Source organism: Caretta caretta, chromosome 7 (assembly GCF_965140235.1).
Source record: "Caretta caretta isolate rCarCar2 chromosome 7, rCarCar1.hap1, whole genome shotgun sequence".
Taxonomy (NCBI): Eukaryota; Metazoa; Chordata; order Testudines; family Cheloniidae; genus Caretta; species Caretta caretta.
The window spans coordinates 50,433,244-50,453,607 of NC_134212.1; the positions used below are offsets into that span (position 1 = coordinate 50,433,244).

General features: G+C 48.6%; 1 protein-coding gene across 13 annotated transcripts in view; it reads left to right on the top strand.

Annotated features, from left to right (window-relative positions):
- Positions 1-20,364, top strand: part of TRAIP (TRAF interacting protein) — a 62,193-nt gene that overhangs the window by 33,988 nt on the left and 7,841 nt on the right. For 4 of the 13 annotated variants that reach the window (XM_048856537.2, XM_048856538.2, XM_048856539.2 and 1 more), the window contains 6 exons: positions 1,144-1,299; positions 1,553-1,601; positions 3,153-3,278; positions 3,975-4,025; positions 4,735-4,839; positions 17,247-17,529. In XM_048856537.2, the coding sequence (XP_048712494.1) occupies positions 1,144-1,299; positions 1,553-1,601; positions 3,153-3,278; positions 3,975-4,025; positions 4,735-4,839; positions 17,247-17,529 (770 nt within the window). Of the gene's footprint in view, positions 1-1,143; positions 1,300-1,552; positions 1,602-3,152; positions 3,279-3,974; positions 4,026-4,722; positions 5,258-14,883; positions 16,506-17,246; positions 17,530-20,364 lie in introns of those variants that run through there. The other 9 variants (XR_007357496.2, XM_048856546.2, XR_007357497.2 and 6 more) reach the window with 9 other exon arrangements.

Genomic DNA, 20,364 nt, shown 5'->3' on the forward strand with positions numbered 1-20,364 from the left:
ATCCGGAAGCATGTGTTCAGAGAAGGACTCAGGTGTGATTTGGAAAGCTCTGAGGGAACAAAATGAAGGGGTAGGTTGAGTGAAACTCCAGTTTTGCTCCTAGCGGCTGTTGTTATAACCCAACACTAGAGAAGTGTCATTGTAACTACTCTGGATTTGTTAGGAGATTTATCAACGTGGGGATCCAAGTTAAGAACGCTGGGGTGAAAGGCTGTGCTGAATAGGAGTTCCCAACAGGCTAGCTTGCATATTAGGCTTGAACGTGATGTGATGATGCTGGAACGCACTTGAGCTTACAGTGCCTTCCAAACAATGTAACTTCCCCACCTCCGGATGGCGGATGGGGTAATCTAGATTGAGCAGCAGCATTCGAGGTGCACTCCTATAAGGAGCATGGGGTACAGTTTCCTCAAACGGGGCTCAGGCCCTCTGGGTGGCAAGGGCTTTGGGTGTAAATAATAATATTGACCCAAGTGCCTTCAATTTAGGCTTGGAAGGATTTGATTTTTATCAATAAATGTCGACGAACATCTATTTCACTGTACATACACAAACCTACACCAACATATTTCCATCAGCAGTAATGATAATTTACAGCTAGGCAAAGAAAAATGCTGTTTGAGAACTAGTGATTGATGTAAGGCTGTTGTGGATTTTGATGTGATGTTGGCCGTTTTTGTGTTTTAATGGTTACAAATCCTTAACTTTTTGAATCTCTGCATCTGTTGTCATTAAATTGTCTGACACCCCCCCACCCCAATAATTTCCTGAAATTGTGAAAATTTAAATTGAGAATTTTAAAAAGCATAAAAATAAACATTATCTATCAAAATTATAACAAAAAAAGGAATTCTGCCAAGCCTGCTGAAATTGAAGGGAAGAAGCTTACATGAAGGCGTGCAGTTCTGTGGTGCAGCAAATGTTAGATCTGTGCTGCGTCATCTGAGACCTCAATTTCTGTGTTTGTGCAATGGGGTATCCATCCTGAGCAGGGGCTGTGGTACCATGACAAGATATAAATATTTACAACCACTGCTCCTGATAGACAGCGTAACTTGGAGCATTAAAGTCTTTCTTTTGTCTGTCTGGTGGACAGTATGTAATTTGATGTTGATGGCTGACATGTCTGAAATGGCCTTGCAGCCCTGCTCCTGTGGAACTGCTGAGCCCAAAGCTCCACCGCCCGGCCCATAGCGATAAGATCGACCTGGACGCCGCCTTTGATGTTGAGACGCCTGAGCAACAGCCTCACAAATCAATCACAACCCCTGCAAAAAAACCCAAGCTGGATAAAAAGCCGTGAGTACTCCCCTTTCTCCAGCCCTAGGTGGGACCAAGGGGACTAAGCTTAAGTCCCTCTGATGCTCACGTTTCTGCTGAGCATCAGGATCTCTACCCATTTGATTCATTGCATTAAGAGACATTAATCTTTGTTTGGCCTTCCATCTATCAGTTTCTCTCCCCTGAAAACTCTCTGCTAGCAGCTGCAATCCTCTGAAGCAGTGAACCCACAGCAGATAGATATCCAACTCACTGATCTGATTTCTTACAGGCCTCCTGTGACAAACATAGCAAAAAAAGTTCTGAAGGAAACAATGGAGGTAAAGTAACCAGTTGCTGGCCTCTTAGACCCCCTGCTTTTCTCGATCTGGTAATAGACTTAAAAAATTGACCAGAATATCCCTCCACTTGGGCTGCATAACCATCATGCTCTGATCTTAGTACTGCAATACATGCTCCAGGGTGCATCGCCTAGACCACTGTTTTTCAAAGTACGGGTCCCGACATTCACGGAATGCCCGGCACTGGGTTGTCTCACTGATTCAAATCATAACTATCGTTGCCGGGCAGCAGCTCTAAAGGGGCAGCAGGGACCTGGAGAGGAAAGAGGTAGGGAGTGGGTGGGAACTGGGGAGAGGAGCAAGTTGGGGCTTGCAGGGCTGCTGCGGACCTCTCCCCCGGTCCTGGAGCTTGCTGCTGCCAGACAGGAAAGAGAGGACCCTTCCCATCGAGCTCCGTGCAGAGGGAGAGAGTGGCCTTCCCCCGGTGCTCTGTGCTGCCAGCTGGCAGGGGGAGAGATGGGCTTCTTCCCCTGGAGCTCCATGCTGCCTGCCTGCATGGGGGGAGAGAGGCCCTTCTCCCGGAGCTTGGTACTCCGTGCTGCTTGCTTGCTGCTTGCCAGCAAGAAGAGAGAGGGGCTCCTTCCCCGGAGCTCTGTGTTGCCTGCCAGCAGGGGGCGACAGAGGCCCTTCCCCTGGAGCTAGCTGCTGCCAGTGGGGAGAGGGCTGGGGGGAGTCCTCTGGCCCCAGCCCTGGGGCAGGCTGCACCCCGAACTCCTCATCCCTGGTCCCACCCCAAAGCCCACACCCCCAGCCAGAGCCCTCCCCCTCCCACCATGTCCTAACCCTCTGCCCCAGCCCTGAGCCCCCTCCTACATCCTGAACCCCTCATCCCGAGCTCCACGCTAGAGCCCTCACTCCCAGACAGAGCCCTCACCCCACCCTCTGCCCTGCGCCACCTCCCACGCTCCTTACCATAGGCTTACTAAGGCTAGTGTTAGATACGTAAAGTGGGTTAAGTGGAATGTATTGCAATATTATGATTTCATGAAAACTCTAGTTAAAAGATATAATTATGTTGGGTCATGGGCATCAACAATTTTCTTTAGCTGGATCATGAGGAAAAAAGTTTGAAAACCACTGGCCTAGCAGTGTTCAGACGAATGCTCTAACACAGCTGCCCAAGTCCAAGGGCTATTCTAGGCTTTCAGGCCATCCATTCTCAATAGTGTCTGGGAATTTCTACAGTGCACTCACCTGGCGCACACGCTATTGCTATTGCCAGTTACACCAGTGGTGTTAAACTCTGAGGATCCTGGGGGCAAACACTTTGTAGAGAGCTGGTCTTACTAGCCACATGAAACACAAACACTTGCTCCCAAGCTTTGTTCTTAATAGCAAGAAACCACAGATATTGATACTGAGTAGCTGAGAAGCTGCAGTTCCATGGTCCACCTTAAAAGGGTAAGCCATGGGGTACAGGAGCAATCATTCCTAAGTTGCCTGGTGGGGTATTCAGTGCTACCTGTTTCTGTAAATGAAATTCAGGGAGTAAAGCTGCTCATGCTGCCTTTCTTCTCTTTCCTGGGACAGAACTGGGTAGGTGAGCCAGAGGATGATCCTCTAGAAGAATTCTTTCCTGCGTTCATCAGGAACTCGGTTCTTTCCCGGAAGCCACCCATGGGCAGCCTGCTGGGGCCACACAAGAACACAGGAGCTGTGAGTATGTGCTCTGGCGGATCAGAGCAAGGATGCTGCTCCCTGCCCTCCGGTGGTGGAGGCTTGTCAAGGGTCAGTCATAGGCATTCTAGCCTCCTGAGTGATCTAAGTGGGAGTGAATGAAAACGAGACTCTTGCTTTCCCTGTGGTTTGCGGATGTGAGAAATGTGGCTAGAGACTTCCCTTTAGAGCCCTCTGTCTTCCCGCATGCACTACCAGCCACTTCCTCTGAAGCTAGTCAGATGGCCATAGCCCTTCACTGAGATCCTGTCCACCCTCATTGCTCTAGCTCTCGGCGGCTTGTGTAGCTACCCCACGTTTCCCAGTGACTGGGCTTGACTAAACGTCCTATTTTTTTTTAGAGGAGGTTCTGTCCATTGTGTGAGGTTCCATCAGAATATGGCCAAGTTCTTCAAAAGTGACTTTGGGCGGCCAACTTGGAGACCCTCAAAGGGTCCTGATCTCGAGAGGGTGGTTGCTCAGCATTTCCTGAAGCTCTGGCTTCTTTATTGTCTCGGGTTGGACACCTTAGTTGCTAGTCTGCTTTGGCCAAAGCATTCTGTACATTTTAAGGTGCCTGTAACTGTCCCTCCCTTCCAGTACTTCGCAAGCTTCCAGCTTGGGTGAAGTACCTAGCATCACCCAAGTGAAGAGGCAGACCTTGCGTGGTGTTATATCTCCTCTCTTCTCTTCTAGGTGAGAATGGGGTACGATGGCTTAGGAGGTAGAACTAAGTTCATACAGCCCGTATCCTTCCCCACTATCTGCGCTGTGGAAATAAGCAGGCAGGAAGTTCTGCTTTGCTTCCCTCTCATTTGGGGCGAGTAGCTAGGGTGAATAATGCATGGGCTTTGCTTGGGAATGGGCTGGGGACTCTTAAGGGAGAATGTGGTGGAACTTGTTTAAGCGAGCACTTTGCCCACAGAAAAGGCTGATTTTACTTAATCTGTTTTCTATGCACCAAGTTAAACTGCCCACCCAACATGGCCCAGGTGGGAGAGCAGAATATCTTACTACATGTCTGGTTAAAGACACTGTTCTGGTGTGTAGATCCACAACACAGCTCTGTTCTTCAGGCACTGGGGGAGGAGGAAGGGAGACGGATCAGCTGATGGGAACTCCTGAGGGAAACTGATCAGGATCTTGTAAATCTGGGAACTTGTGGCTCAGATACTGTGCTGCTGTGGGTCTTGTATGTACCTGGGCACAGGTCCTGGGGCTGTATTTGATCTATATGTGAATCAGGTCATTCACAAGGAATTGGGGATCTGAATCATCTGATTACTATGGAATAATTGGCAGCTCTTGGACTGTCACTTGTGTGGCCATGTTCTCTGGACAGGTCTGAGACCCTTCCACATGGTCCTGATTTAAAAGTTAGCCTAGCCCGGAGCTGGTAATAAATCGTCCTGCTCCACATTTTCAGACTTGTTTTCCCTGACAGTTTTCCCTTCAGACAAACCCAATGGAGATCCGTCCCTTAGCTGTAAAGAGCAGGAAGAGGAACGTCTCCAGGCCAGCATCCACAACTGCAGCAGCTTCCTCCTCTGGCACGAGCCAGGTGAAACTGGACAGCTTCCTTCAGTAAACCCAAAGGCTTTCCTGGTCACTTAGGCATGCTTGGGCAGAAGACTTGGGGCTCATCTATGTCTCTGCAGAACCAAGGTGCTGGGACCAACACACAGTGTCAATCAGAACTCTCCCATGTTGTTTGCTGTTGATCTAGTCGAGGCTGACTATACTGTGAGGATGGCGAGGCAGGATGTGCCATGTGCTGCCAGCTGTCCTGGGAGATGGGGCTCCTGACACTGAGCAACCTGCCTGCCTTTGTCTGACGTGCAAGGTCACTGGTTTGTGCTCAAGAGCTCAGGACTCCCAGTGGGTGGGGTGTGTGGACCCCTCAACTCTGCCTGGTTTGACTCATCTCGGCCTCACTCCTAGGCAATGCAATAAAGTGTGGGACAAAGCAGACTTAAAAATCTCCTGGCTGCTGATTTCACAGAATCATAGAATATCAGGATTGGAAGGGACCTCAGGAGGTCATCTAGTCCAACCCCCTGCTCAAAGCAGGACCAATCCCCAACTAAATCATCCCAGCCAGGGCTTTGTCAAGCCTGACGTTAAAAATACCTAAGGAAGGAGATTCCACGACCTCCCTAGGTAACGCATTCCAGTGTTTCACCACCCTCCTAGTGAAAGTCTTTCCTAATATCCAACCTAAACCTCCCCCACTGCAACTTGAGACCATTACTCCTCATTCTGTCATCAGCTACCACTGAGAACAGTCTAGATCCATCCTCTTTGGAACCCCTTTCAGGTAGTTAAAAGCAGCTATCAAATCCCCCCTCATTCTTCTCTTCCGCAGACTAAACAATCCCAGTTCCCTCAGCCTCTCCTCATAAGTCATGTGTTCCAGTCCCCTAATCGTTTTTGTTGCCGTCCGCTGGACATTTTCCAATTTTTCCACATCCGTCTTGTAGTGTGGGGCCCAAAACTGGACACAGTACTCCAGATGAGGCCTCACCAATGTCGAATAGAGGGGAACGATCACGTCCCTCGATCTGCTGGCAGTGCCCCTACTTATACATCCCAAAATGCCATTGGCCTTCTTGGCAACAAGGGCACACTGCTGACTCATATCCAGCTTCTCATCCACTGTCACCCCTAGGTCCTTTTCTGCAGAACTGCTGCCTAGCCATTTGGTCCCTAGTCTGTAGCGGTGCATGGGATTCTTCCATCCTAAGTGCAGGACTGTGCACTTGTCCTTGTTGAACCTCATCAGATTTCTTTTGGCCCAATCCTCTAATTTGTGTAGGTCCCTCTGTATCCTATCCCTACCCTCCAGCGTATCTTCCACTCCTCCCGGTTTAGTGTCGTCTGCAAACTTGCTGAGGGTGCAATCCACACCATCCTCCAGATCATTAAGGAAGATACTGAACAAAACCGGTCCGAGGACCGACCCTTGGAGCACTCCACTTGATAGCGGCTGCCAACTAGACATTGAGCCATTGATCACTACCTGTTGAGCCCGGCAATCTAGCCAGCTTTCTATCCACCTTATTGTCCATTCATCCAGCCCATGCTTCTTTAACTTACTGGCAAGAACACTGTGGGAGACAGTGTCAAAAGCTTTGCTAAAGTCAAGCAACAACATGTCCACTGCTTTCCCCTCATCCGCAGAATCAGTTATCTCGCCATAGAAGGCAATTAGATTAGTCAGGCATGACTTGCCCTTCGTGAATCCATGCTGACTGTTCCTGATCACTTTCCTCTCCTCTAAGTGCTTCAGAATTGATTCCTTGAGGACCTGTTCCATGATTTTTCCAGGGACTGAGGTGAGGCTGACTGGCCTGTATTTCCCAGGATCATCCTCCTTCCCTTTTTTAAAGATAGGCACTACATTAGCCTTTTTCCGGTCATCCAGGACCTCCCCCGATCGCCATGAGTTTTCAGAGATAATGGCCAATGGCTCTGCAATCACATCCGCCAACTCCTTTAGCACTCTCGGATGCAGCACATCTGGCCCCATGGACTTGTGCTCGTCCCGCTTTTCTAAATAGTCCCGAACCACTTCTTTCTTCAGAGGGCTGGCCTTGTTTGGGCCTGGCCTTACGTTTCCCCCAGGAGCCTCTGTTGGCACAGAATAAACAATGAATTTCCTCACCCTGCTGGCCTGTTCTGAGGCTTTGGCGTTTGTGGTGGTGACGGGTCCCTTGGGGGACAAACAACTCTAGCTTGGTTTCAGGAGCAGCGTAGACCTGAAGATGGAGGAAGGGGATCCAGTGTCTGTTAGCCTGTAGCATCCAGGGCTGCATTTCCAGGACAGGGATGGGCAATTTCCCCGTGCTGGGTGTTTCACCTCCAACTGTCCTTGCTAGTAGGGTGGCATGGCAATCCTCTCCCTAACCTAGAGTCTTTGGGCCAGAGCGTGCCTGGTGCAAACCCCCCTGAAAGGAGGGGGGGTCTGCCTCAGGCACAAATCTGGTTTTTAATCTGATAGCCAGGGGAGACACCTTGGCCAGTCACATTGACACCTCACACCCAGGCATGGCAGCTGGGGACTTAGCCTAGCCTAGCAGGAGACTCTGCTTTGGAAGGGATGAGGCCGGAATCCATGGCAGACCACCATTCTATGTTGCTGTCTTTGCCATCCCAGCAGGTATCCGGCCTGCCGATTGTCCATAGAGCAAAACTGTATGTGATTTGTTGCTATACAGTGGGCGTGCGATCGGCACTGTACTGTTGGCATGCACAGGTTTGAGGAGGAGGTGGGTCTGTAATGAGGCAGCGGGAGGTGAGGGTTAGGGGTGATCTTAGCATTTCTAGCTCAGCAGCACCCGGAGCAGGTGGCCTTTCCCAGCTCGCCACTTCTGTAGGGCTTTATTTTCCAGAATCGAGAGAACGTCATGTCTCTGTACCAGGCTCTTAAAGAGGCAGGCACCTGTGTGACTTTCGGTATTCTCTGCAAACTTTGGTTTGGAACTTACATTTTTTAATCAATTTTTGTAAATGATATGGTGAGTTTACAAATGCTTCTCTGCAACAGATCCCTCCCTACTGCTGCTTGGGTGTTAAATACAAAATACCAGCCCCATTACACTTACTGGGGAAGAAATATGATGGGGCTGCTGATTGCTAGGGGAGGGCTTTATTCCCCTTCATTGGCCTTAAGCTCAGTCTTTTGTCTCAGGTATCCAATGTGGTTCTGTTCCAGATCTTGCCCTGATTCAGTGGAGCCCTCTTTAAATGGTGCTGTTTATAACCAATTGGCCAGTGAGCATGGCTAGTTAGAGAGCTGGCTGGACAGATCCAATATTGGTACAGGCTTATCTGGAAACCAAAATGAATGGATTAAAGGCAGAGCAGTAACTCCACTGATTTCAGCATCAGCAGCGGTTTGTGTCAGCACCCAGCCCATGCAGTGTGGGCGGCCCGATTCCTGTATGTCCCTGAGAACGTGTGCCTTTATTAAATAAATGTGGTGTACACGATGGAGCCATCTGACTTGTAACCTGAGATGGCTGCTGCTGTCTCTTCTCAGTGAAGGTCTCGTTCCTTCCATTGCATTCAGGGAGCCAGGTTCCCACTGGGAAACAGAATTTGAAAGTAGCTGAGACACTCTTGCAGATTCCTCTGAGCCAGCAGGTGCAGGCCACTGATGGAGGCAGGGACCTGGATTTCGTGGGCCTCAGCTGTGAGCCAGTCCAAGTCCTGTGGGGCCTATTGAAGTATTGCAGCTGCTGTGCCCTAGTATCTTACACCCTGCTGTCTGTGGTGGTAGAGAAAGGGGAGCACCACAGTCCATAGAATACCAGCCACTGTTCCCAGTGAATGCTGAGGTGGGCATTAGCTACACTAGAGGCAGGCATGGAGAAGGGCACTGGGCAGGGCATGAGTTGTGTTGGTTGCTCCATCTCCAGAGTGTGGGCAGGCACCCTTGAGTGGAGCTGGAGCTCTGCGTGGGGGGGCTTTCCAGCATCTGCCCCTCCCACCTGCTGCTGCCAATGTGGAGTGGAGGCGATGGGTCCCTTGGCAGTGGGGTGGCACAAGAGCATTGGACTTGAATCCTGGATGGCTCCCTAATTTCCCCTCCTTCCAGCAGCTCTGATCGATGGGAGCACTGGGGCAGTGAGGGGGAGATGACCAGTGGGGAAGTTTGGCTGAAGGGAGGGAGGGAAAGGGGTCACCTAGAAATGTGAGGAGGCCTGGGGCACATGGAGGTTAAATGCTGCAGGGTATCAAGGGGTGAACAAACCAGCTCTCTTTGGAGAAGGATGGGAGCTAGTCAGGTGCTGGGTAGCTGCTCTCTCTAGTCTGGCTATGGAGGAGGGTGAGCAGCTACTGGGAGCATGGGGATGGAGCCAGGGAGCAGGTCTGGGACAGGAGTTTGGCTACAGGGCGGGGGACCTGGTGGCAGAAGGCCCGGCGCTGAAGCTTTCTAGCCGGCACTGAGGCACTCACCCCGAAGTAGAAGGCGCCTGACAACCAGACATTCCAGGAATTGAAACTCCGCACCAGCTTGGAAATGGTCCTGAGGGGAGTCAGGATGCCCAGCTCCATCCCCTTTTCCTCAGGCAGCTCCTGAGGCTGGGAAGGAGGCCCTTGGAGGCTTGATAGACCTGGCCCTCAGCTCAGCACTGAATTACAGGTAGATTAAAGCCAGGTGAGGGCAGGTTAGCTTGACCATGTGTTGGTGCTACACAACAGTGCCATATCTACGCAACATTAAGTCAAGTAGGTCGACCTACAGCCACCACAGTAATGAAATCAGTTGTTCATGTCCACACTACACTCGTTCTGTCGGTGGTGCACGTCCTCACCAGCAGCACTTGCACCGACTGAGGTGGGGCACTTTGGTTAGGTGTGCTAGAGAGGACAGATGATCCAGTGGTTTCATTAATAGCTTTTAAAGCCAAAAGGGACCATTGTTACCTACTCTGACCAGCAGAGCACAGGCCTAAGAACCTCACCCAGATTTCTCCATCAAACCCATGACATCTGTTTATGCTAGAGCAGCTCTTGGAAAGACATGCAGTCCTGACTTGGACTGGAGAATCCACCAGGCCTCTAGCTAAACTGGTTAGGATGCTTGCCTGCTAGCGGGTAGATCTGGGGTCTACCCAGCTCTACACCAGACTGCCTGTGTGGCCTTGGGCAAGTGACTTTAGTCTTTTTGTGTGTCAGCTTCCTATATGCATAATGAGACTACTTCAGCCCCCTGAGGTGTGCCAGGGCTCAAACTTCTGCTCTGTGGGGTGTGTCGAGGCTCACAGCTTCAGCCCTGCGCGTTTGAAAATATTTACCAGAGCTCGGCTCTGGCTGAATTTAAGCCCTGGCTGTGTGCATATATCTAGAAACAAAGAATGTAAGTCATATTTATATGTGGGGGACTCTATCCTGGGAAGCAGTGACTCTGAAAAGGATTTTGGGGGTGGGAGGGGGTGGATAATCAGGTGAATGGGAACTATGTGATGCTGTGGCCAAAAGAGAGAATATGATCCTGGGATGTATAAACAGATGAATCTTAAGTAGGAGTAGAGAGGTTATTTTACTGCTGTGTTTTGGCATTGGTGCAACCACTCCTGGAATCTTGTATCCAGTTCTGGTGTCTACAATTCAAGAAGAATGTTGATAGATTGAAGAGGGGTCAGCAAAGAGCATTGAGAAGCATTAAATGATTGGAAAATCTGCCTCTTAGATTGAGCTCCTTGAGTCTTTTGCTATTTAACTTAACATAGAGACAGTCAGGGTGATTTGGTTAGTCTGAGCCCCTACATAGGGAACATATAGAATATTAAGGTTGGAAGGGACCTCAGGAGGTCATCTAGTCAAAGCCCCTGCTCAAAGCAGGACCAATCTGCAACTAAATAGAATCATAGACTTTAAGGTCAGAAGGGACCATCATGATTGCCAAGTCTGACCTACTGTACAACCCAGGCCACAGAATCTCACCCACTCCTGTAATAAACCGCTAACCTATGTCTGAGCTATTGAAGTCCTCAAAACATGGTTTAAAGACTTCAAGGTGCAGAGAATCCTTCAGCAAGTGACCCGTGCCCCACGCTGCAGAGGAAGGCAAAAGACCCCCAGGTCTTCTGCCAATCTGCCCTGGAGGAAAATTCCTTCGTGACCCCAAATATGGCAATCCGCTAAACCCTGAGCATGTGGGCAAGACTCACCAGCCAGACACCCAGGAAAAAATTCTCTGTAGTAACTCAGATCCCACCCCATCTAACATCCCATCACAGGCAATTTGGCATATTTACTGCTAATAGTCAAAGATCAATTTATTGCCAAAACTAGGCTATCCCATCATACCATCTCCTCCATAAACTTATCAAGCTTAGTCTTGAAGCCAGATATGTCTTTTGTCCCCACTGCTCCCCTTGGAAGGCTGTTCCAGAGCTTCAGTCCTCTGAGGGTTAGAAACCTTTGTCTAATTTCAAGTCTAAACTTCCCGACGGCCAGTTTATATCCATTTGTTCTTGTGTCCACATTGGTACTGAGCTTAAATTCTTCCTCTCCCTCCCTGGTATTTATCCGTCGGATATATTTATAGAGAGCAATCATATCTCCCCTCAGCCTTCTTTTGGTTAGGCTAAACAAGCCAAGTTCTTTGAGTCTCCTTTCATAAGACAGGTTTTCCATTCCTCGGATCATCCTAGTAGCCCTTCTCTGTACCTGTTCCAGTTTGAATTAATCCTTCTTCAACATGGGAGACCAGAACTGCACACAATATTCCAGATGAGGTCTCACCAGTGCCTTGTATAACTGTACTAACACCTCCTTATCTCTACTGGAAATACCTCGCCTGATGCATCCCAAGACCGCATTAGCTTTTTTCACGACTTTTTTCATATCACATTGGCGGCTCATAGTCATCCTGTGGTCAACCAATACTCCGAGGTCCTTCTCCTCCTCTGTTACTTCCAAGCGATGCATCCCCAGCTTATAACAAAAATTATTAATTGCTAAATGCATCACCTTGCACTTTTCATTATTAAATTTCATCCTATTACTATTACTCCAGTTTATAAGGTCATCCAGATCTTTCTGTATGATGTCCCGGTCCTTCTCTGTATTGGCAATACCTCCCAGCTTTGTATCATCCACAAACTTTATTAGCGCACGCCCACTTTTTGTGCCAAGGTCAGTAATAAAAAGATTAAATAAGATTCATTCCAAAACTGATCCCTGAGGAACTCCACTAGTAACCTCCCTCTAGCCTGACAGTTCACTTTTCAGTGTGACCAGTTGTAATCTCCCCTTTAATCAGTTCCTTATCCACCTTTCAATTTTCATATTGATCCAATTTAGCTAATAATTCCCCCTGTGGAACCGTATCAAATGCCTTACTGAAATCAAGGTAAATTAGATCCACTGCGTTTCCTTTGTCTAAAAAATCTGTTACCTTCTCAAAGGACAGGTTTCAGAGTAACAGCCGTGTTAGTCTGTATTCGCAAAAAGAAAAGGAGTACTTGGGGCACCTTAGAGACTAACCAATTTATTTGAGCATAAGCTCTCATGAGCTACAGCTTATGCTCAGATAAATTGGTTAGTCTCTAAGGTGCCACAAGTACTCCTTTTCTTCTCAAAGGAGGAAATCAGGTTGGTTTGGCACGATCTATCTTTTGTAAAACCATGTTGTATTTTATCCCAATTACCATTGACCTCAATGTCCTAACTACTTTCTCCTTCAAAAATTTTTCCAAGACCTTGCATACTACAGATGTCAACCTAACAGGCCTGTAGTTACCTGGATCTTTTTTTTTTCTCCTTTCTTAAAAATAGGAACTATGTTAGCAATTCTCCAGTCATACGGTACAACCCCTGAGTTTACAGATTCATTAAAAATTCTTGCTAATGGGCTTGCAATTTCATGTGCCAGTTCCCTTAATATTCTTGGATGAAGATTATCTGGGCCCCCTGATTTAGTCCCATTAAGCTGTTCGAGTTTGGCTTCTACCTCGGATGTGGTAATGTCTACCTCCATATCTTTGTTCCCATTTGTCATCCTACCATTATCCCTAAGCTCCTCATTAGCCTCATTAAAGACCGAGGCAAAGTATTTGTTTAGATATTGGGCCATGCCAAGGTTATCCTTAACCTCCACTCCATCCTCAGTGTTTAGTGGTCCCACTTCCTTCTGTTTTCTTTTTATTTATATGGCTATAGAACCTTTTACTATTGGTTTTAATTCCCTTTGCAAGGTTCAACTCTACATGGCTTTTGGCCTTTCTCACTTTATCACTACATGTTCTGGCCTCAATAAGGTAACTTTCCTTGCTGATCCCTCCCATCTTCCTCTCCTTGTAGGCTTTCTGCTTTTTCTTAATCGCCTCTCTGAGATGCTTGCTCATCTATCCTGTTCTACAACTCCTGCCTATGAATTTTTTCCCCTTTCTTGGGATGCAGGCTTCTGATAGTTTCTGCAACTTTGACTTGAAGTAATTCCAGGCCTCTTCCGCCTTTAGATTCACAAGTTCTTCAGTCCAATACACTTCCCTAACTAATTTCCTTAATTTTTGAAAGTTAGCCCTTTTGAAATCAAAAACCTTAGTCAGAGATCTATTTTTGTTCATCCTTCCATTTAGTTTGAACTGAGTTAGCGCATGATCGCATGTTGTTCCCTACAACCATTTCTTCTATGAGGTCCTTGCTACTCACTAAAACCAAATCTAAAATGGCATCCCCTCTTGTTGGTTCAGCAACTACTTTATGAAGGAATCCATCAGCTATCGCATCTAGGAAAATCTGAGCCCGCTTATTATTACTAGCACTTGTTCTATATCATCCCAGCCAGGGCTTTGTCAAGCCTGACCTTAAAAACCTCTCAGGAAGAAGATTCCACCACCTTCCTAGGTAACCCATTCCAGTGCTTCACCGCCCTCCTCGTGAAAAAGTTTTTCCTAATATCCAACCTAAACCTTCCTTACTGCAACTTGAGACCATTACTCCTTGTTCTGTCATCTGCTACCACTGAGAACAGTCTAGATCAGTGCTTCTCAAGCTATCTGATGTGTGGGATCGGCAGTTTTTTTTTCCAACATGCGCACAGACTGGCAGCCGATGGCTCGTGGACTGGCACCGGTCCACCGACCACCACTTTGAGTATCACTGGTCTAGATCCATCCTCTTTGGAACCCCCTTTCAAGTAGTTGAAAGCAGCTATTAAATCCCCCCTCATTCTTCTCTTCTGCAGACTAAATAATCTCAGTTCCCTCAGCCTCTCCTCATAAGTCATGTGCTCCAGCCCCCTAATGATTTTTGTTGCCCTCCACTGGACTCTTCCAGTTTTTCCACATCCTTCTTGTAGTGTGGGGCCCAAAACTGGACACTACTCCGGATGAGGCCTCACCAATGCCGAATAGAGGAGAATGATCACATCCCTCGATCTGCTGGCAGTGCTCCTCCAAAAATGGCACACTGTTGACTCATATCCAGCTTCTAGTCCACTGTAACCCTTAGGTCCTTTTCCACAGAATTGCTGCCTAGCCACTCGGTCCCTAGTCTGTAGCAGTGCCCATCTTGTTTGCCCATTTGCCTTTTTGATATTTTTATGTTCTTACTAATATGTGTGAAGAAAGACACTGTTACAGCTGCCCACAAGCAGAGGAAGGGGGGAGAGATAAGAGAGCAAAAGTGTTGCTGGGCGGAGTGGGAGTTTAATATACAAGTGTACACTTGAAGGACAGTCCTGCCTCAAACTCCTCTCCTGAAATAAGGTCAAGGAACCAGTCACAAAGGGCGAGGGGGGGGAAAGTATAAGAAATACGAAAAGGCAAAGGGTATGTCTACACTACAAAATAAGATCAATTTTATAGAAGTCGATTTTCAGTCAATTGCGTATGTCCACACTAAGCGCATTAAGTTGGTGGAGTGCGTCCTCACTACCATAGCTAGCATAGACTTACAAAGCGGTGCACTGTGGGTAGCTACTCCACAGTTCCTGCAGTCTCCACCACCCATTGGAATTCTGGGTTAAGTTCCCAATGCCTGATGGGGCAAAAACATTGTTGCGGGTGGTTTGGGGTACATGATGTCAGTCGCCCCTCCCTCCGTGAAGGCAACTCAGACAATCGTTTTGCACCTTTTTTCCGTGCAGACGTCATAGCACGGCAAGCATTGAGTCCACTCAGCTCACCCTCGCTGCTGTTGTGTCCTGGGTGCTGCTGTCAGCCAACAGTACAGTAGGTCTGCTAACTGTCGTCATCCATCGCTTCCGCTGCAACTCTGCTCTCCTGCAGCCCAGGGGATCTGTTCTGGTCCTCCTGGGTGCTCCTAACAGTCGTCGTCCACCGCTTCCGCTTCAGCTCTGCTGTCCTGCAGACGCCATACCACGGCAAGCATGGAGCCCGCACAGCTCACCATCACCGCTACTGTTGTGAGCATTGTAAACACCTCGCACATTATCCTGGAGTACATGCAGAACCGGGCTAAGAGACACCAGCACGAGGAGGATTTTGATGAGAACATGGAAACAGACATTCCTGAAAGCATGGGCTGTGACAATTGGGAGATCATGGCGGCAGTGGGGTTGGTTGAGACAGTGGAATGCTAAGTCTGGGCCAGGCAAACAAGCACAGACTGGTGGGTCCGCATAGTGTTGCAGGTATGGGATGATTCACAGTGGCTGCGAAACTTTTGCATGCGTACGGCCACTTTCCTGGAACTCTGTGAGTTACTTTCCCCCATGCTGAAGCACAGAAATACTGAGATGAGAGCTGCTCTGACAGTTGAGAAGCGAGTGGCGATAGCCATGTGGAAACTTGCAATGCCTGACTGATACCGGTCAGTCGGGAATCAATTTGGAGTGGGCAAGACTACTGTGGGGACTGCTGTGATCCAAGTAGCCAATGCAATCACTTGACGTTCTGCTATCAAGGGTAGTGACTCTGGGAAATGTGCAGGTCATACAGGATGGCTTTGCTGCAATGGGGTTCCCTAACTGTCGTGGGGCGATAGATGGCATGCATATCCCCATCTTGGCACCAGACCACCTTGCCAACCAGTACATAAACGGCAAGGGGTACTTCTCAATGGTGCTGCAAACACTGGTGGATCACAAGGGACGTTTCACCGACATCAATGTGGGATTGCTGGGAAAGGTACATGATGCTTGCATATTTAGGAACTCCGGACTGTTCCTTCTTGCAACTTCTCGGACTTACTTCCCAGACCAGAAAATTACCATTGAGGAAGTTGAAATGCCAATATTTATCCTTGGGGACCCAGCCTACCCCTTGCTCCCATGGCTCATGAAGCTGTACACCGGCAGGCTGGACAGTAAGTAGTAAGGAGTAGTTCAACTATAGGCTGAGCAAGTGCAGAATGGTGGTAGAATGTGCCTTTGGATGTTTAAAAGATTGCTGACTAGGTCAGACCTCAGCGTAACCAACATTCCCATTGTTATTGCGGCTTGCTGTGTGCTCCATAATATCTGTGAGAGTAAGGGGGAGACGGTTATGGCGGGGTGGGAGGTTGAGGCAAATCACCTGGTGGCCGATTTTGAGCAGACACCAGCGTGATTAGAAGAGCACAGCAAGGCATGCTGCGCATCAGAGAGGTTTTGAAAACCAGTTTCATGACTGGCCAGGCTATGGTTTGACTGTTGTGTGTGTTTCTCCTTGATGCAAACCCACCCACCTTGGTTGATCTTTAATTCCCTGTAACCAAACCACCCTTCCTCCCTCCCCCCTTCGAAATAAAGTAATTATTGTTTTGAAACCATGCATTATTTCTTTTATTAATTAAAAAAAAAAAGTGAGATAACTGACAAGGTAGCCTGGGTGGGGTGGGGGAGGAGGGAAGGACAAGGCTACATTGCCTTTTGTAGCCACACTACAAATCAAACTGTTTGAATGGCAACCTTCTGTTGCTTTGGCCATCCTCTGTAGTGGAGTGGCTGGGTGCCCGGAGCCTCCCTCCATGCATTCTTGGGCGTCTGGGTGAGGAGGATATGGAACTTGGGGAGGAGGTCAGCCGGTTATACAATGGATGCTGTGGAAGGTCTGTGCTCGTGTTGGCTTTCTTGCAGCTCCACCAGATGTTTCATCATGTCCGTTTGCTTCCCCCATTAGCCTCAGCATCGCCTCCTGCCTTTGCTCTTCGCGCTCAATTAATGCTTTCCTGGCCTCTAACACTGAATGCCTCCATGCATTAAGCTGCGCTCTATCAGTGCGGGAGGTCTGCATGAGCTCAGCAAACATGTCATCGCGAGTGCATGTTTTTCACCTTCTAATCTGTGATAACCTCAGGAAGGAGATGATAGGGGGAGCATAGAAACATAGAAAGGAGTTTGCATGGGAGTTAGCCTGGGGAGAGCCCACTGAGGCTTACATCTTGCCGGCTTCTCTGAGTAGTTACTACAACTCCTGAGGAAGCTCGTAGAAGGAAGGTGATATGGATGGGGGGTGTTCAGCTGTTGTGACCTGCACTGGATGTGCTATGATTGTCTTTCTTCCACAGGACAGAAGCGACTTTGTCTGTAAAAAAAAGTGCAAACTGTTCTCCATATTGGAAGAGAAGGTTCAAGGTCTAGAGCAACAGGTATCGACCCTGTGTTGCATAAGAGAAACTGAAGATTTCCTGGACAGACGTCAGGATATGCTTCTACGGGCACAAGGTTCTGAAGATTCAGAGCAGGCTACACAGCGGGGACAGGAGGCCGGTGAAGAAATTTGGCATCATGTGACCTCCAGAAGAAGAAAGGGGAACGTCCATGTACGTTACAATGCAGATACAGATACAGGTAAGTAACAGTTTTCATGTTCTCTCCACAGGTACCAATGCGGAGAGTGGACCACATGATATGTCTGAGGGAAGGGAGCAGAAGGAGACTCCGCCAGTTGGAAGGCATGAGATGCACTGTCCTAGGGTTGGGGGTTCCATGACCACCGCTCCCAAGAGAAGGAGGCGGGTGGTGGTGATCGGGGACTCTCTGCTCAGGGGGACTGAGTCATCTATCTGCTGCCCCGACTGGGAAAACCAAGAAGTCTGCTGCTTGCCAGGAGCTAGGATTTGCGATGTGATGGAGAGACTGCTGAGACTCATCAAGCCCTCGGATCGCTACCCCTTCCTGCTTCTCCACGTGGGCACCAATGATACTGCCAAGAATGACCTTGAGCGGATCACTGCAGACTACGTGTTTCTGGAAAGAAGGATAAAGGAGTTTGAGGCGCAAGTGGTGTTCTCGTCCTTTCTCCCCATGGAAGAAAAAGGCCAGGGTAGAGACCATCGAATCGTGGAAGTCAACGAATGGCTACGCAGGTGGTGTCGGAGAGAAGGCTTTGGATACTTTGACCATGGGATGGTGTTCCAAGAAGGAGGAATGCTAGGCAGAGACGGATTCCACCTAACAAAGAGAAGGAAGAACATCTTCGCAAGCAGGCTGGCTAACCTAATGAGGAGGGCTTTAAACTAGGTTCACCGGGGGAAGACGACCAAAGCCCTGAGGTAAGTGGGGAAGTGGGATACCGGGAGGGAGCAGGAGCGTGTGAGATGGGAGGGCTCCTGCCTCATACTGAGAAAGAGGAGCGATCAGCGTTTTATCTCAAGTGCCTATACACAAATGCACAAAGCCTGGGAAACGAGCAGGGAGAACTGGAAGTCCTGGCAAAGTCAAGGAATTATGATGTGATTGGAATAACCAAGACTTGGTGGGATAACTCACATGACTGGAGTACTGTCATGGATGGATATAAGCTGTTCAGGAAGGACAGGCAGGGCAGAAAAGGTGGGGGAGTTGCACTGTGTGTAAGAGAGCAGTATGACTGCTCAGAGCTCCGGTATGAAACTGCAGAAAAACCTGAGAGTCTCTGGATTAAGTTTAGAAATGTGAGCACCAAGGGTGATGTTATGGTGGGAGTCTGCTATAGACCATCGGACCAGGGGGATGAGGTGGACGAGGCTTTCTTCCGGCAACTCGCAGAAGCTACTAGATTGCACGCCCTGGTTCTCATGGGAGACTTCAATCACCCTGATATCTGCTGGGAGAGCAATACAGCGGTGCACAGACAATCCAGGAAGCTTTTGGAAAGTGTAGGGAACAATTTCCTGGTGCAAGTGCTGGAGGAACCAACTCGGGGCAGAGTTCTTCTTGACCTGTTGCTCACAAACCGGGAAGAATCAGTAGGGGAAGCAAAAGTGGATGGGAACCTGGGAGGCAGTGACCATGAGATGGTCGAGTTCAGGATCCTGACACAAGGAAGAAAGGAAAGCAGCAGAATACGGACCCTGGACTTCAGAAAAGCAGACTTTGACTTCCTCAGGGAACTGATGGGCAAGATCCCCTGGGAGAATAACATGAGGGAAAGGAGTCCAGGAGAGCTGGCTGTATTTTAAAGAATCATTATTGAGGTTACAGGGACAAACCATCCCAATGTGTAGAAAGAATAGTAAATATGGCAGGCGACCAGCTTGGCTTAACAGTGAAATCCTTGCTGATCTTAAACACAAAAAAGAAGCTTACAAGAACTGGAAGATTGGACAAATGACCAGGGATGAGTATAAAAATATTGCTTGGGCATGCAGGAGTGAAATCAGGAAGGCCAAATCACATCTGGAGTTGCAGCTAGCAAGAGATGTCAAGAGTAACAAGAAGGGTTTCTTCACGTATGTTAGCAACAAGAAGAAAGTCAAGGAAAGTGTGGGCCCCTTACTGAATGAGGGAGGCAACCTAGTGACAGAGGAGGTGGAAAAAGCTTAATGTACTCAATACTTTCTTTGCCTCTGTCTTCACGAACAAGGTCAGCTCCCAGACTACTGCACTGGGCAGCACAGCATGGGGAGGAGGTGACCAGCCTTCTGTGGAGAAAGAAGTGGTTCGGGACTATTCAGAAAATCTGGACGTGCACAAGTCCATGGGGCCGGATGCGCTGCATCCGAGAGTGCTAAAGGAGTTGGCGGTTGTGATTGCAGAGCCATTGGCCATTATCTTTGAAAACTCGTGACTATCCGGGGAAGTCCTGGACGACTGGAAAAAGGCTAATGTAGTGCCCATCTTTAAAAAATGGAAGGAGGAGGATCCTGGGAAATACAGGCCAGTCAGCCTCATCTCAGTCCCCGGAAAAATCACGGAGCAGGTCCTCAAGGAATCAATTCTGAAGCACTTAGAGGAGAGGAAAGTAATCAGGAACAGTCAGCATGGATTCACGAAGGGCAAGTCATGCCTGACTAATCTAATTGCCTTCTATGACGAGATAACTTGTTCTGTGGATGAAGGGAAAGCAGTGGACGTGTTGTTCCTTGACTTTAGCAAAGCTTTTGACACGGTCTCCCACAGTATTCTTGTCAGCAAGTTAAAGAAGCATGGGCTGGATGAATGCACTATAAGGTGCGTAGAAAGTTAACTAGATTGTCGGGCTCAACGGGTAGTGATAAATGGCTCCATGTCTAGTTGGCGGCCAGTATCAAGCGGAGTGTCCCAAGGGTCGGTCCTGGGGCTAGTTTTGTTCATCCTCCAGATCATTTATGAAGATATTGGTGTGGATTGCACCCTCAGCAAGTTTGCAGATGACACTAAATTGGGAGGAGTGGTAGATACGCTGGAGGGTAGGGATAGGATACAGAGGGACCTAGACAAATT